At 44.3% G+C, this 18,648-nt stretch overlaps 1 protein-coding gene across 2 annotated transcripts in view; it reads right to left on the minus strand.

The window, feature by feature from the left end:
- LOC148029712 (B3 domain-containing protein Os07g0679700-like) overlaps positions 1-18,648 on the minus strand; it is a 137,737-nt gene that overhangs the window by 35,035 nt on the left and 84,054 nt on the right. For both annotated transcript variants that reach the window (XM_087686018.1, XM_087686019.1), the window contains exons 11-12: positions 1,949-2,016; positions 1,137-1,867 (exon numbers count right to left, since the gene is read on the minus strand). In XM_087686018.1, coding sequence (XP_087542144.1) covers positions 1,137-1,867; positions 1,949-2,016 — 799 coding nt within the window. The remainder of the gene's footprint in view (positions 1-1,136; positions 1,868-1,948; positions 2,017-18,648) is intronic.

Below are 18,648 nucleotides of genomic sequence, written 5' to 3' on the forward strand. Positions count from 1 at the left end.
GCACCTGGCTGGGCAGGAGTGATGATTCCCTTGTTGCACTATGCTGATATATCAACGCCACATGAGATAGTTCGAGCAGTAGATTCTCGAATCAGCATTGCCTTGGACTCTGCCTCATTGACTTGTGAAGATAGTTCGAGCAGTAGATTCTCGTCTCAGCATTGCCTCATCTGAAGGTCTTCAGTTCAACTGCTACATTCTGCAAGGTCATCTAGCATATGTGTTACAAAAAGGGAGAATTGAACCTGGGTCAGTGGGTTAATAAAAACAAGTGATTAAACGGGTTTAGCTCAATAAGTTAAGTTGAATGGGGTGATCTGAAGGTCTTCGTTCAACTGCTACATTCCGCAGGGTCATCTAGCATATGTGTTAGAAAAAGGAAGAATTGAACCTAGGTCAATGGATTAATAAAAACAAGTGACTTACCGCTAGGGTAACCACTTGATTATGAGAAAAAAGAGAGATGCTAATCAATGTGCTGCCAACTTCTTTGCAGCAACAATGACCTCGGACACTTCTCTTAAAGGGGCACGTGGACCCACTTAGTCACCTAGAGGGTTCATCAAAGACCCTGTAGGAGAGCTATGTACAGCATAATCCCCACGATTAACCAGCAGACCAAGGCCCTGTCGTGGCATCATCAGAGGATCCATGCAATTTTGGTGCTGCACCATGCAACACCACCCTGATGCTTCATTATGTCTATGTTGGACTGACCCCTGATGGGATGAAGGCCAGATGCTTCCTCCATTACATTGTTCTAGCTCCATACTCTTAGGAGTTCCATCTTGGCTCTTATGTTAGGCCATTGTTTCTACTTTGGCCGCAAGATGTGCATTGTAATTGGTAACCTCTCTTTTCCAGTTCATGTTTTTCATTTCCTACTCAGGACATCTAGTTCCCCAAAGTTTTGGATGTATCAATATTTGTCTTAAAAATAACCTCTAGTAGACACATCTCTCTCTCTCTCTCTCTCTCTCTCTCTCTCTCTCTCTCTCTCTCTCATAGGTCACTTTGGCCTTTGCAAATAATGCTATATCTTTGTTTGTTTCCTTTTTCCTCTCCAATACACGCATGCATGCGCACACATGCATACACAACCCCCACACATACAAACAGAGTGAAACCTGACTAACCTTAGAGCCATCTACATTGGCCTGTGTCAGACCACAATCTTGATCTTCCGAACTTTCAGACTTCAAAATATGAGGAGTTCTGATTTGTTCCTCCAGTCTTGCAGTGCTCACATTACATGAAAGATCAGAGATTCCCTGTTGCTGCAGATACTTCTCGAGGGTATAGTTAGCACTTTGAAACAGCATCATCATGCTGACACTCCCAGTGTCTTTGTGTGCTTCCTCGTCTCTTTCAGGCTGGCTGTTGAGATCAATAGTTCGCTCCTCCATAGACTTGGGCCTAGCAGAAAAAGTAGAACTTGAAAGAGGCACAATTGTATTCTTAACAGACGGAAAGTCCCTTCTGTTAGATGAACCACCAGGAATGGGAACTGCGGATGATAATTTTCTTTCGGGCATGGATCTGCTTTCATCATTTGTCTTGTTTCCACTGCTTGATTCTTTAGCAAATGTGCTTTTCTTTCGAACACTTTCCTCTTCTTGCTCAGACTGTCTTTTCTTCCGGCGCATCATAAGGGTCTTGAATCTTCTTTTGACAGTTGTGCATACATTGCATGTGCAAGTGGCTTTGTGCTTCGGCCCTTTCCCACTTGGTGGCTGAATACATACAATACACGTGCAACCAGACCTGTGCCTAGGATGCTTAGTCGTAGGCGTGGGAGATGATGAAGAGGCTTTGTTCTCTCCCATTGTTGCTGCATTTGCAAGTGCTTCCAAACCAGATGGTACACCTGCACGGTAAAATCACAAAGCTCTATCTTAAAGAACATGTCAAAAACTAGAACAAAAAGAAAACCCACTGAAGCCCTTACCTGCTGCTAAGAGATCCCGCGTCCCCCCTAATGCCTCAACCTCCTCTCGAGGAGTAGCAGGAATGTTACTGTAAGTCAGAAAGATTTTATCAGTTTGAGGCCCAACCATCTTGACAATAATGCTACCCTTCCAAAATATTAACCCATGACCTGTTAATAACATCACAGGGATCCTAGTACTCTCTACAGGGTTCTTTGTACCTTGTATTTTACCTCAGGGTGTTTTCTCAGAGGTGTTATTAATAGAAATTTATTTTCTCCGAAAAAACCCAAATCTAATTACAATTGCTTGTTCAACTAGTCAGCATGAGAAGGCAGACAAAACAGCACAACAAAATGCCATCAGCCTTTCAAACAGGAGCTTGAGTAAAATACACATCATGTAACATTTGTAATTTCCTCAAGCTAGTGTGTGGGAAAGGACAAAAGAGTGAACACTACCTTTTGGAAACCTTTAAAGTAAATCTTGTGATGCAACATTTGCTTCTCTACCCATGAAAAGTCCTACGATTCTTTGAAGTGGCCCTACAAAGACTCTCCTACTGTACGAAACACAACAGCTAGACACAAGAGCATTTGCATAGATTAGGAAACATTTGTTGATTTCTTACCCTTCCTTTGAAGGAGAGGGAGAAGAGGACCTTATCATAGGTTTGCTACTGCTGCTGCTCTCTCTTGCTCAATCATCTGTCATCATCTCACCTTCCAAATGTGCCAAGCTACTAACTCAGATGACCTACATAGCTCAAGGATTAACCAATAAGTAGGCAACAACACAACTGCTCTCAAAGTGACAATCCGCTCACCATCGAATTCTAGATAGAAATGAATCCAAAAGTCTCTTTGCCAAATCTGCTGAAATACAGCCTACAGGCAGAGTCCCAAATGCCTTGTCTCTAGATCTCCAAATGGTATATGCATCTAGAACAATTTCACGGAAGATGGCATATCACTAACCATGTGCCTAGAGGAAGTCATCCATAAAAAAGTCTCTCAAGTGTCCTAGTATCATCACCATATAGAACAATTTGATAGACAAGTCAGGTACTTGAAGAAAGGCCAAGTGGGTCAGGTGCCAAAACGGGTCCTGCAAAACACATGCTCGTCTGAAAAGCCTCCACTCCCATACCCTAGGGCAAAGAAGGAAGATCAACGCTATTGCCTACAGTCTACTACGGTAGCCATCACCTTGATCCCGTATCTTGAACATCTCTTGAAATCTAAAGTATGCACGTATCATCTATAACGAGAAAAGTCATCATTGTTCTTTTCTCTAAAGAAAAGCTACAAAAGACTACTGAAAAATTAGCCTACTTGTTGGGAAGAAGGGGAAAAGGAGACTCAAGTCTAATTTTTTTTATGGACATCAACTGGTGGGCTACTGTCGAGATCCCACACTTGAGCACTATCTTTCAAACCCCTCCATAGTGGAGAGCTCCGAGGGATGTGATCAAGTGGCCCCTGGCATAGGAGGCCCGTTTCTACCAGTGTACAGAGTCACGACTCTCAGCATACCTGACACATGCATTGATAGTACCACCTCGAGCATCTATCACCCCTATGGTCTAGTCGAGGGCCACCATGGGGGACTAGAGTTCATCGTCCAAAACTGCCGCAAAGCGTACTTGCATGCCCTATAGTTTCTCCTCCTCATCAACAACCTCCACACCAAACAAATACCTGTTCGGTCAATCGCAGATTTCCCCATGAGCTTATACCTTGCATCCTGGAATGTGCATAGTCTCCACTACAGTGGGGCAAGTGGTTCCAGGAAGTTGATTGTTCGACAAGAGCTGTAGCCAACCCTTGCCGGATGGGTGGATATCTTACTACTCCCACCTAGGCCCAGCAAGTAGGGAAGGTATTCTCGGGCAGCCTGCACACTTACTGGGAGCACGCCATAGGTGCCCGAAGTAGGAGTGGAAGCGTATGCACCTCTATTGGCCCGAGTCTCACCGCTTGTGTATGAGACCACGATACGATAGTGGCAAGGAGGGTTCTAGGGATCAGATTGGATATTGGGGACTCGTGCCTTGGAGTCCTCAATGTCTATGCCCCTACGGAGCTTAGGGCACGTAGCAGGTTCTGGGTGGAGATCATGAATGGACTTCCAGAGGTGGACTCCTAGATCGTTGAAGGAGACTTCAACAACCTGGAGGCTTTGGAGGACCAGCAAGGCAAACGCAGAAATTACCAAGGCATGGTTGGGGAGGAGCAAAAGGCATGGCAAGTCCTTCTAGTAGCAGTAGGAGCACGTGATGCCTGGAGAGACCCTACCTTCCACAGGAGGGAGAGGTCATTGGACTTCTCTTGGCCTTACAGGAGGCTAGGTGGAGTCCTGCTGGTCCCCCAGCATCTGCCCTAGACACACGATCCTGTCAGATCCCTGACTCAATCTATAAGAGGGAGGAGGTGATGAGACAAATAGAGCAGATTTGGACCAAGGAGTGGGGCAAGAGAGACCGGATCGCAGAGGAGGTTGCAGAGGTCCTAGCCGAGTTGAGGAGTATCTGCCAAGAGACAGCCATACAGGCCAAGAAATAGAGCTGGGAAGAGGAGAGAGCACCCTAGCAGGACCTTGCAGCCACACAGAGATTGTTCCAGGAGGTACCAGGTGATACGCTGAGCAGAAATGAAAACGCGGAAACTAGTAAAACCAAACTCACTAAGAGTTGATTTCAAGATGAATAGTGGCACGAGTCCCATTTCTCCTCTCAACCTTGCCTAGATAGTTGCTAGCAACTCTCATCGTGATCCGACTGCCAGCCGTCAACCTTTAGTGAGTCCTACTATTCTTAGACTCTAGTTCATTCTAGGCTCTCCTAAACCCCATTCGGGTGCCCAAGGCCCCCGAACGGTCGTCCTTCGCGCCTGTTTCCTGTAATTTACCTTATTAATGTAACATTTCCTTCCCCTTAAGAATCGGTTTCGTCCTCGAAAACGATACTTGAAAGGTCTAACTATAAATTGGGAAACCTTTTCCTTAGGGTACTTACTCGCTCCCATGTTGAGCTTTCTTCTAAACAATCTTTCCACTTGACCAAACATTCTTGATAAATAGTATTCCTTGTTCGTCTGTTACGAACATTTAATATTCTTTTTGGTTCATGTGGATTAGATTGGTCATCTAATAGCTCCTCAATGTTATCATTTAAGATTAAATTATCCAAATCACCCAGCTTCTTCCTTAGCTTACTTACATGAAAAACTGAATGTATTTACTACCAGCAGGTAGTTGGAGCTTATAAGCCTGTTCTCCCACCTTCTTAAGTATTGTGAAAGGACCACAATACCTGGGTGAGAGCTTTGGACATTGTCCCATTTTTATGGTTTTAGTTTATTCAGGCACTTTAAGATAGACAAATTCTCCTTCTTCAAAGGAGATGTCTCTTCAATGAGGATTTGCATAAGCTCTAGCTCGATTTTGAGCTTTCTTAATATTTCCTTGAGCAAATTTTAACATACTATTCATATCCTCCAAAAAAACCTTGGCTGCCTGAACCTTTTCCTTATGCAGTCCTACTGCATGAGGAGCTCTGGGCTGAAAACCCATACATTAACATAAATGGACTATATCCAGTGGAAGAGTGCTTGGCACTATTATATGTAAACTCTGCTATCGGTAGATACTCTTCCCAATTAGTTTGCCTTTTACTTACATATGCCATGAGCATATCTTCAAGGATTTGGTTAACCCTTTCAGTTTGCCCATCTGTTTACGGGTGGTCCGCCGTACTCATGCTAAGTTTAGTATCCAACTTCCTAAATACCGCACACCAAAATTGACTATCAAATTTTCTATCCCGATCAGAAACTATATTTGCCGGAAGGCCATACAATCGGTATATTCTCTACGAACAATCTAACCAATTCTGGTGTTTTAACATCAGTTGAAGTTGGAATAAACCTAGCCATTTTGGTTAACCTATCCACAATCACCACACAGAGTCGTGCCCCCTCTGTGTTCTGGGTAATGCAACAATAAAATCCATGGAGATACTCTCCCATTTTCCCGAAGGAATCTCTAATGGATGGAGAAGTCCTCCCATTTTCAATCTTTCAGCTTTATTAACCTGGCATTTATTACATTTGACCACATAGTCAAGGACGTCCTTATTCATTCCAGGCCAATAGAACTGCCTTTTAATAAGACTATAAGTCTTATTAACTCTTGGATATCCCGAGCTAGGGGTATCATGACACTCAAAGAGTATCTGGCGCCTTATTTCTTCATCTTTCGGGACACATACCCTACCCTTGTAGAGTAAATAACCATTATCAATGGTAAAATTCTTCCACTTGAATCCCATTTGAGCAACTCCCAATGCTCCATTTCCTTGTTGAACATCCTCAGATATTCCTTCCTCAGTGGAGGTCCTTCCATTTGGATCCCCATTTTTTATTGCTTCCCATATGTTGGAATAAGCCCGATCAACCTGGCATTTCCCTTGTAAGGATTCAAGCAAATCGGAAGTGAACTGAGTAAAACTCAATTCATTTATAATGGGCATTCTGCTGAGTGCATCAGCCACTATATTATACTTTCCTTTTCTATACCTTATCTCATAGTCGAACTTGGAGGAGTTCGGCCCATCTGGCTTTACGCCCTTATAGATCCCGTTGGTCATTAAGCCACTTAATGCTTTCATGATCCGACAAGATCAAAAGTTTGGCACCGTACAGATAGTGCCTCCATTTATTCATTGCATGTACTATTGCATACAACTCCCTCTCATAAACATAATAATTCTGTTTTGCACGGTCTAACTTCTTGCTTTCAAAAGCAACTGGTCGACCTTCTTGTAATAAGACCGCGCCTATCGCCTTATCACTGGCATCGGCTTCAACCACAAATGGTTTATTGAGATCCACAATTAATAGTACTGGAGCTGTAGCAATAGCTACCTTAAGTTTTTGAAAACTTTCATTTTGGTCTGTTCCCCAATTAAAGCTCTTCCCTTTCCCTTTAAGTTGGTATGTCATTGGAACAGCTATTTTGGCATAATCTCAAATGAATCTACGATAAAATTCAGATAAACCTAGGAAGATCTGCAGCTCTTCCAGGTTCCTTGGAGATGGCCATTCAATAATCGCCCTTACTTTTTCTGGATCCATCTTGATTTCCTCTTTCGAGATAATATGCCCCAAATATTTGACCTCTTGTGCGAAGAATTCACATTTAGTTTTCTTTGCATAAAGGGAATGTGTTCTTAACAATTGGAATACCAATCGTAAGTGTTCCAAACGTTCTTCTTTTGATCTACTAAAGATCAAGATATCATCCAAGAAGACTACTACAAAATGTCCTAGATAGGGCCGTAACACACTATTCATCAACTTCATAAAGGTAGCTGGTGCATTAGTGAGGCCAAAAGGCATCACCAAAAAATCATAATGCCCGTATCTAGTACGAAATGCTGTCTTAGGAACATCTTGTGCCTTAATTCTTACTTGGTGATAGCCTGATCTCAAGTCTATCTTTGTGAAGAATTTTGCCCCTTGTAATTGATCAAAAAGATCTTCCATTCTAGGCATAGGAAATTTATTCTTCACCGTTATCTTATTAAGTGCTCTATAATCAACACAAAGTCGCATAGAACCATCTTTTTTCTTTACCAATAAAATTGGCGAAGCCCAAGGTGAATTACTGGGTTGTATAAACCCTTTATCAAGGTAATCCTTAATTTGTCTTTCAACTTCTTGGTGCTATGTTTCACTTAACTTATAAGGTGGTTTAGAAATACCTTATTTGTGTCAATTGGGTGATTTATATCACCCCTATCTGGTGGAAGGCCACTTGGAAAATCAGAAGAAAACACATCTTTAAATTCATCTAACAAACCACTTAATTCATTACTTACATTCAACTCACAAACATAAGAAAATTGTTGCTTTATATTACAGAAAGTAAAAGTGTTTTGTACAGGAAGAGACCGTAACATATATACCTCACAAGCTTCCTTCTTTATGAGCTTCTGAACTTCAGTGGAACACAACAAAGGATTATCAGATACTTCATGTTCACCTTGAATCACAAAAGTCTTACCATCCCTTTCAAATTCCAGTGTATTATGATGATGACTACGTTTTAAGGATGGTTCCAATTCCCATAGCCACTCTCTCCCTAAAGCAATATCGGCTCTTTCCATATTCATAATTTGGAAATCAAGTTTATCTTTATATCCTTGGATCTCAATTTCCAAATTGGATACCATTGTATCCCATATTTTATTATCCTGACCTTGCATCATACGAACAACATATTGATGTTCACTCTTTTGTTGGGGAAGTTTCAATTTTTTGACAAGTGCATAATTTATAAAATTGTGGGTAGCAGAGTCATCAATCATGACTCTAACCCTCTTTCCAGCTATCAATCCATGTACTCTAACTAAATCATGTGGCCCAAAGGTAGGCTGCCACATAGAAGTTGACATACAACACCTGTGTTGTACATCCTTGTGCAAAACCTCTAAGGATTTATACTTTTCATGCCTCTTTAATCCTAGAGTCTGCACTGCATGGATTTGTTTTTCTTTTCCCTTGCCCTTGTCCTTATCCTTTCCTTTATCTTCCCCCTTTTTCCTTTGAGGGCAACTCCAAGCAACATGGTTAGGGGATAGGCAATTGAAACACAGCTTTTCTTTTTTGGCCTTATCAAAGTCATCTGGACTTAACTTTGGCCTTACATATTGTTTCTTTTCAAAAGGTTATTTCTTGCCCTTAAGAAATGGCATTTTTCTTTTAAATTTGCTTACAAATTTTGAGGTTTTCAATTCTTTACTCTTGGGCTCCGTATCAGTGAGACTAGTGAGTGTACCTGGACGCGTACTATCTTCATTGATTAATGCAAATTTAATTGCCTCTTCAAGCGTCTTAGGTGAACTCCTTTTCACTTCCTTTTTATAGGCCTTATCTAGTCCCCTAATGAATCCTCTTCTCTTTTGAAATTCATCTATTCCTTCCAATTTGAGAATTATCTCATGATATTCCTCTAGATATGTCAGCAGGGGTCTTCCCTTTTATCTGACATAATCCCAATCTTCCCAATTTCTTTCCATTTCATTTTCAGGAAGGAATTCTTTCAAAAAGACCGATTCAAATTAAGCCCAAGTTTTAGGTATTTTATTTTCCTCCTTTAAAGTTCGCCACCATTTATACGCCTTTGGCCCCAAAGTTAAACTGGCCTCCAGCGCTTGGAGATGTGGTGGAGTATTTTTAAGTTTGTACAAATCCTCTCATTTTTGAATAAAATTAAAGATAGTGTCTTTATTTCTATCTTTTTCCTCTCTGTGAAACTGAGGGGGTTTCATATCTTTTAAAACTGGATTATCTCTCAACTTGTGGTGGGGTTCCTTAGGATCTCGCATAGTCACATCCAAATCTTTCGATAAAGATGGGATATCCGAGGTTTCTATCTTATTTTTATCCCTTTCTAGTAATAAAGTTAATTGAGATTTTATTTCGGTGAGTGTTTGAGTTAAAAATTCCATTTGAACCCCCTGTGCCTGCACACGAGCAGTTAGATCATCAAATTGTTCTCGTGTGGCAAAAAATTCTTCCCACTATTCTTCTTGTATCTCCATTTCATGGGGATCTACCATAGGGTGGTCCCCAGAACTAGAATCCTCAATTACTCCCTCTCTCCCTTTCCCTTCCATTAATACACTGGAATTGGAAAGCAAATATAAGAAACTTGCGTACAAAGTGAAGTACTTCCCTGGTTATAGTGATAGGGCAACTGTTGCTGGTTTTAATAATAACCCCGAAGAGTGAGAAATAATTTGTCTTTCCCGAACTGACCCGGTCACGCTGAAAATGAAGCTTATTGGCAGAAACACCTAGTAAGGAGGGGACTAAATACACCCCTTCCTAATGGTCACGTGAACCATCTATATGCCTTCTACATGTGAAATTTGTCTGACTGGCTTCGTCCGGCTGGTGACAAGTTTGACTGCCGTCCAATTACTGCTCTCACAAAATCAATCGTGTATGACTTACTGCGGCCAGTATGACATATGACAAGTGACGTGTGGGGCACCGTCTTCACGCTGTATGACTCCCTACGGCCAATATGACGGATGACGGGTGACGTGTGACGACCGTCTTCACAGCAGACCCATGTAACATATGGGGTACCGTCTAGTCGCCTGACCCGTATGACGCTGAAGAAAGCCTTCGTCAGAAACTCCCAACGGCTCCGGCGACTGAAGCAGGGCGCAATGGTGGCTCTGATACCAATGATACGCTGAGCAGATTTGAAAACGTGAAAACAGGTAAAACCAAACTCACTAAGAGTTGATTTCAAGATGAATAGTGGCACGAGTCCCATTTCTCCTCCCAACCTTGCCTAGATAGTTGCTGGCAACTCTCATCGTGATCCGACTGCCAGCCCTCAACCTTTAGTGAGTCCTACTATTCTTGGACTCTAGTTCATTCTAGGCTCCCCTAAACCTAGTTTGGGTGCCCAAGGCCCCTGGACGGTCGTCCCTCGCACCTGTTTCCCATAATTTACCTTATTAATGTAACACCAGGGGATCCCACCCTCCACACACAGGAGGTGCGCGCACGAGCAGCCATCACTGGCCTAGAGGACAGGTGCTAGGATTTCTCTTTCTGCACCTCAGCAGCTTTCTCGGCACGAAAGGGGGACACAAGATGCAAGGAGTTTTTCCCGGTGCACCAGCCTCACACCTCAGGAGAGCAGATACACAGCCTTCGAGATCAGTATGAGAGGACTCGTTCTAGCCCAGACGAGGTGATGGAGATTGCCACTAGCTACTACAAACGTCTTTTCTAGCAAAAGACAGCCTCAGCTAGAGGACAGCGATGTAGACAGCAGGTCTGGGTTCACATCTTGTCACTCGTCACAGTGGAGATGGGATGCTCCCTCCTAGGCCCCTTCACAGAGAAGGAACTAGAGGAGGCTTTCCATACACAGAACAAGCAAAAATGCCCGTGAGAGGATGGCCTCTCTAAGGCCTTCTTCACTACCTACTGGGAAGTGGTGAAGGACCCCCTACGGATGGCCTTTATAGGAGATTTTCACTTCAAGACAAATGTCAGGGAGTCTTTCACCAAGCCTTATCAGTCTTCTCCGCAAAGGGGGAGACCAGTTGGAGCTTTCCCAGTGGAGACCGATCACCTTATTGCCAGTGGCCTATAAGGCACTAGCAAAGATGATTGGTAGGGGACTACGCCCCGTGCTTCCAGACATCATCCATGACACACAGACAGGCTTTGTCCAGGATAGAAGCATCCTAGACAATGTATTCACCTTCTTTGAGGCGACAGAGTGGGCTCAGCACAGCAAGCAAGGACTGGCCGTACTACTCTGGGTCTTGGATTCGCGAGGTCTCCGCACTTTACAAAGCGGCCACCAACAGGGTTCTCATAGGTGGTAGGCGAGGGGAGGAGCTTTGGCTGGAGAGATCGTGGCCCGGTACCTGTTCTAGCTCTTCGCAGAGGCGATGTCTCACTTCCTTAGGTCACGTGGGAGCAAATTACGCGGCCTCCGACTTCCAGTGAGAGAGGAGACTGAGTTGTTAGACTCAAAGTATGCAGATGATACAGCACTCTACATAGAGAACAATGAGTTGATACTGACGAGAGTGAGGATGGCTCTTGAGGTGTTCTGTTCTGCAGTGGGAGCGAAAATCAATTGGTGAAAGTCGGTTGGTTTCCTCACAGACTTGGACTCTCGCACGGAGTGGGGCGTCCACCTAGGATTTAGATGAGTGAGCAGAGAGCAGACGGTTTGGTACCTAGGGTTCCAACTGGGACTCGACATCACTCTTGCCCACCAACAGTCTCTTTCAGTCCTTAATTCTATGCGGAGAAAGGTGACATACTGGAGTACCGTTCGCCTCTCACTAGCCGTCCAAGTCCTAGTGGTTAACCAGGTCCTCCTAGCAACGGCCTGGTACATCACCTCATGTTGGTGCTTCTCCTCATCCTGCGCAGTGTAGCTTTGCCGCCTAGTGCGGAACTTTCTTTGGTCTCGGTCAAACGCCTCCAAGGATTCCAAGGCCAAGATCGCGTGGGCGACCATGCGGCATCAATCAGAGGTATGGCCTAGGATCATAGACCCAGAGTATCAAAGTATGGTCTTCTTGGGCAAGCTAGTCGTTTGCGACCTCACACGAGGAGGGTAGACCTGGAAGATCCTATTACAGGAGGGTCTTCAAGATTTTAGACCGAGGCTTGGTGGTGAGTGGAGGCCGTCCTTGAGGTGGATCTTCACGTCAGCCTAGATCGCCCCCCCTCCCCACATCACCTTTTCTACGCAGCTTGCTCCGCGTGTGGCAGGGCCTCCGTAACGCCCTAATTCAGAGTCCCCTCAAGTTACCAAGTGGAGATAGACCGTTAGCCAGTGATCTGGAACCCCCAGGTCAGAGATTGGAAAGGGGCACAGATTGGCGAGTGCCTCCACATCCAATGGGCTGGTTGGGAGGCTGGCCCGGCTCGTACTATCAGGACATGGTGGGAGGTATACATGATGGTGGACGAGGAGGTGCTGCAACAAGTATCACGCTACTAGAGAGGAGTAGAGTGGAGGAGAAGGGAGACAGACGCAGCAATACCTCAGGAGTGGCTTGCTGCCTCGATACAAGAGCCGATAGAGCTCGCGGAGGTATGGGCCGCTAGGTTTTCACCAACAGGCATCCCCCTACACGTGGCAAGTAGTGTGGGCAGCGCTCCACCTGGGACCTTCTTCATCATACAAGAGAGGGGGCATCAAGCTCTTGACAGAGGGCAGCACGATGAGGGGATAGCTATCCTTTCATGGAAGAGAATCCGAGTGATTGGCCTTCACGGAAAGACATGGTGGCTGGACCCTTTTGTCTTCTGGCAGGAGCTTAAGAAGTGGCGCCTATGAATCTGGGAGGACAAACCACTTGATGAGCTGGAGTGGGATCCGGGAGAGTGGCTATGGTTGGCCACTACGGTCGCCAAGAAGCCACCAAGGTTCCTAGAGTACACCACCAGGATTGGCAAATACGTACTGATGCAGGAGGATATGGATTGGGCGCCCTCACGTAGCAAGCACTGGGAGAAGCTCACCATCACGGAGCTTTTCTGATAGACCTTCTGGCACCGCCTATGGGATAGCTGGAGGCTAAGGAGAGTATTGTATTTTTTATGATTGGTGGCACATGGAGGCTTGGCGGTGGAAAGGTGGCTTGCCTAGATACAGAAGAGAGGTTGTAAGCAGTGCACACAGCAGTCTCCGGAAACCCCAAAGCATTGCCTTTGGTTGTGTGGAGAAGAGCATGCCAAATCCTTCACTGTATAGCATCCAACCTTAGATGTATCTCATGGGAAGCTTTCTGCTGGCAAGCGGTCAGCCAGGGCTATTACCTTCTATATGAGGTCAGAATGCAGGACACGATATTCATAATCGAGGCAGGGTCGTGCGTAGTGGTTAGTTTAGAGGCTCTACCCATCTGCCAGGTGCTGGACCCCACAGCAGACCGCTCTGAGGTATGGGAGATCATAGAGAGCCTCACTGGTTGGCATATCTGGAAGGCGCGGTGTTAGGAGGCTTTCGGCTGAGAGTGTCAACTTAATAAAGCTCAACAGCACAGACAGGCGAAAATCTTGCATTCTTTACAAATTCCCAATAGGAAATACAAGTGCATTTTTATGGACTTGTACTAGGATTGCCTCGTACAAATCAAGGTCATGACACACTCAAGGTTATGGTTGACTGATTGAAAATATGGCTTGATGTGTTCCTACAAAGACGATCTTGCAAAGTCACGGGTTGGCTGGTCTCTTTGTCGATCATCTTTATAGACTTTATGGTTTGCTCAAAGAAATAGTCAATGACTAGGAGTCTAAGTTCACTAGTCATTTCTAGCAAATGGTTTTCTAAAAATTAGAAACTCGATTGTCCATGTCATCCTCAGAACATCTAAAACCGATGGGCTGACCAAAAGAACAAATCAAACCATAGAGGATATGTTACGTACATATGTCTCCCATGGGCAATCTGTATTATCTTCCTCAGATTAAGTTTGCTTATAACAGTGCTAGGCATTCGGCTACTAGTTATAACTTGTTAATGCTTATGTACGATTATGACTACCAATTGCCACAGAACTCAAGGGATTGACAATGTAATCCATAGTTGACTTTTTGCACAATATGTATGAGATGTTGATGATTGCTAGGGAAAACATTAAAACGATCTAGGATCATGCCATATTTTATGCTAACCAACATCGTACTCTTTGAGAGCTCCAAGATTAGCTCGCCTTCGCATCTTGCAAGTTCTTGCCACTGGTGGTGTTCCCTCCTAAAGAAGAGGCAACCAATCTCCTCTGCTATGAATAAGGATGTAATGAGGATTTCTTGTGGACTTGATCATACAGCCTCACGTAACGCAAGAACTAGCACTCAAACTCGTAGAAGGTTGGCAATTGAGGTTGCGAGTATTGTGCTAAGAATTGTTCTTAGCCACTTAAACAGCCCCAAAACATGCTTATTTTAGGCTTATTTTAGCCAAAACCCTAAAACAGGGAGCGGATCGAGAGAGTTAAGTGGGAGAAGATCTAGAACCCTAATTTTCTATAAATTGGCAGCCAACCCTCCACTCTTCCCTGAATCTCGTTTTTGCAAGTTTTAGGTGTTATCAGCTTGCTGCCCACAACCCGTTCGCGAAGGACATCTCAGCCCTTCCTGTCCATCACTATTCCCTACAGTCTGGCGCCTGTTTCCAGCCCTCCACACGCTGATTGCTGCTGTTTCTGCCTGGTGATTGACTGCTGATCATCTGCACTACTATCGTACAGCCTGCCAATGCAGCAGTTTAGGCCCTAGCTGCCGCCCTGACAGTTTTCTCTCTCCTGCTGTCGTCGTTGCAGTTTTTCTCTCTCCTGCAGGCTGTCCTGCCTCCATTTTTAGTCTTTCTCTCACTTGTTGCCTGCGTTTTTAGTCTCTCTCCCTTGTAGGCTGTCCTACCTGCGTTTTTAGTCTTTCTCTCTCCTCACCTGCTGTCTGCATCAGATACAGCTTCTCACTGCTACATTTGTCGATGTTCGACATTCGAAGGCTGCCTTGCTGCAATTCGGGATCCGTTCAGAGTACGACACTCTCTCCTGCTCATTACCCCTGCCTTGATCCTTGAGATACAAGAGTTTGAGGTTCAATATTCATTCACTGCATAGTGTGTTTGCTGCATGAGCATCGTATTATTAGTAGTCATATCATTTCATTTATTAACTGTATTCATTGTCTCTGAGTTACCCTAACCCTAACCCTAACTGTGTTCTTTTATCAGTCTGTGCTTTGTCGTACAGTTTCTGATTATGCTTCTGTGTTAGGGTATTTTCTTTACGACGAGATGATGTGTTCAGTGAAATTGAAGTGTCTTTTGGACAACTTATTCAAGAAGAATGAAACTTGATCGTCATCTGACTTTGGAGAGCTAGTAGTGGCAAACTCAGCAAGTAACTGCCTATATTCAGCAAGCTTGACTTTTAGATCATCCCCTTCCTTAATAGAGAACTCTTGAAGCTCAAAATCGAGATTGATGCGCCGAGTACAATCTCGAGCTGCATAGTGGTCAATAAGGTGACTCCAACGCTCTGACGCGAGCGGGAAGTGCTACAACTGAGACTGAAACTCAGAAAGCAATCCTTGCATCAACTCAAAATTGGCTATGGCATTGTGGACTCTCCATTCACAGATGTAGTCAGGGTGAGCTAGTCGAGGTTCCGGCATAGGCTCTAGACCAATGACGAGGTCCCAAATACCCTGAGACTCAAGCACTTGTTGCATGAAATTTGACCCGTTAAAATGCGTCTTATCCGTGAAGGCATTCTTGGCCGTTGCAACAGGAGTGGTAGTGCTCAGAGATGGATAGTGTGAAAAAGTGTAGTGTAGGTAGGATGGGGGAGTGGAGTACACTTGGGAATGGGCCCCAGAGTGCCCACCAGGCATGGGCGTAGTATGCAAGGTGGATCCATAGGTAGTGATGGACTGACTAGGCATGGGCATGGTAGCCACATGAGTAACCCAAGGAGGTGGGATGGGAACACGGGGAGCAGAAGATGAAAATCCGTGCATAGGTGTAACCCAAGGAGAGTGTGAAGAAGCACCATAAGCTGAGGATGGAAACCCTTGCGTTTGAGTGGTCATGTGAGATGTGAAGCTAGGGATAGTGAGGGGGATGTCCATCACAGTCATCCCAAGAGCTATGGGTGTGCTCATTTGCTGAAAGTTAAGAAGCACTGTATTAAATGGTGGCATTCCCCCTAACAAAGGGCCATGGTGTAAAAAGATAGAGAATGGGATAGAGAAGAAGAAGGTGCTAGGAGCGGAGATGGAAAATCCAACTCCTACGGTGTGTGATGCAGATGTGGAGTGTAATCCAAGGTTTTGGAAAGATGATGAGAAGTGATCAAGGTGTGATATAGAAGAGGGTGGGATGGGAGGGAAGTGAGAAGTGTGTGTGACATGCTCAAATGAAACAGAAGATGTAGATGTATCTGAATTCCGTCTACTTTGTGAGCCCCCTCTATTAAAGTTGATGACACCCAAAGAAGCATAAAAACAAGGCACAAAAATGTCCATGCATATATTATAATTTCATCTTTTGTAAAAAAGATAACAAGTACATTGTTACAAAATCACTAAAATACACACTTACATGAGGGGGCCACATCCATATCTAGATCCATTATAAATAAATGGTATACACAAAAGTGTTACGTGCATGCATTGGTAAAGGGTAGAAATACTCAAAATTAAAGGCCAAAGGTCTTATGATATCAAATGTATCAAAGTTTCAAAGAAATAATAAAATACGAAGGGGTGTGCTTTTTGGGGAAGAGGTGGGGTGGAGTGCACGAGTGGTTATGTGCCTCTTTCCCTTCCCTCTCTCTTGTCCAATTGCATATTCTCCTTTTTGGTGGTGCAAAAAAAGTTGTTCTCTCTCCTCTCTCCTCTGTCTTTTGTGCAGAAATTCTTCTTTTCCCTTTTGTTCTTGTATAATGGTTGAAGCTATGGATGAAAATGATGAAGATAACGAATCGGTTCATTATTAAGTGGAAGATTTATGGTTTCTTTTCAGTTTTGAGATTAATGGCTCAGCCATGTGCATAGATTTTGCATGCTTCTACCTTGGTTTCATGTTCATTTTCTGCCGTGGGAGGGTTGCTGTCATTTTGGTGCACAGCCGGGGAAACAAGCTGATCTCAAATCTGAGTTGGAATGTGAAGGAGGTACACTGCCCCCGGTTTCCGCTTCACGCGCAGGGCACCTACTGCCAGCACCTCGATGTCCGAGCGCTTCAGAGATTTCCCCTTCGAATACGCCCTCACCGTGATCTAGCCGTCGAGTTTGACGTAGGTCAGGACGGAGGCGTTAAGCTTGTCGTGGTAGACGTAGAGGGGTTCCCACCAGGAGCTGATGGAGGGGTTGTGGCTGCTGACAACCGAGGGAGAGAGCGAGGAGAGGAAGTCGGTGATGGCGGAGCGCTGGGTGGGTGTAAAGGCGTCATACCAGATAAGGTAGACGGAGAGCCGTTTGGGGCCGGTGAGGAGGGGCCCGTTGTGGTAAGAGAGAATGAGGGGCGTACTTGGGACCAAAGCCGCCAGCCGACGGCTATTCAAAGGCCTGCACGAAGCACCACCATGCATCGTAACAACACACACCAGCAATAACACCCGGACATTGAATCGTTTACACATGACGAGAGAGAGAGAGAGGAGGCGTTTGTGTCAGACACACAGTAGAAGAGTCGTATCCCATCAAAAGAAGAAGAAGAAGAGCTCTCCCGTGAGGCCTCCTGCCTCGCCCGTTATAATAAGAAGCCCACCATCACATCTCAGGAGATCCGAATGGCCATCCACTTCATCTTTCTCAAGGATTTTGCCAAACACGTTGTGTTGAGATCATCAGGTTTCCCTGTCGGTGACCTCCATGCCAATGCCGACTACATGGAGTCATTTTTCAGACACTTCATTTTGCACTTTGGCAAATTGTACGGTTTGCCCCATAACCACTCCCATTGGTTCGGCATGGTGCTTCCAGTTTTCCTCTCTCTTTCAATAACGTATCATCAGAACAACAATAAAAGAAGAAGAAAAAGAAGAAGAAGAGAGGGTGCGAGGATGAGAAAGAATCGATGAAGATAAAAGAAGAAGTTGTGGCACCACAAATTTCTTACCTTATCCCTACACCTCATCAGAAATCATTTTTCTCTTAATCCTTGGTCTTTAAAAAAAAAACTTAATTATAAGCATTTAATTCAATTAAATATCCTTGAAAAAACCGAGAGAGAATTGAAAATATAATATTTATAGAACTAATGTATATAATTTAAGTAAGGGTTGTTTCCATGCTCTCCCTTTCTACCTATACAACTTTATCGAAAGCTCCCTATTACAAACCCTCATTAGCTTTACCTCCTCCTTAACAAACCCTCCCATAGGCCTCATATATTTACCCTCACCATTTTGCCAACATGGCTTCAACCCTCTTTTCCTTCTTATGCCCACATACCCAACCCTCAATGCCCTTTTAAAGCAAAAAAAAAAAAAAAAAACACACAAATTTAAAGTGATACATAACACTATCAAAGAAACAAAACACTAAAACTATCAAACCTAAGCACACATTCTAAAATTCTAAAACACACCCTTGTGATACCTATCACTAGCAATCACAATGCAAACCCTTTTGCAAGGGGA

This window comes from Lygodium microphyllum, chromosome 10, assembly GCF_053477565.2.
Source record: "Lygodium microphyllum isolate KBCC chromosome 10, Lygodium_microphyllum_v1.1.10, whole genome shotgun sequence".
Taxonomy (NCBI): Eukaryota; Viridiplantae; Streptophyta; class Polypodiopsida; order Schizaeales; family Lygodiaceae; genus Lygodium; species Lygodium microphyllum.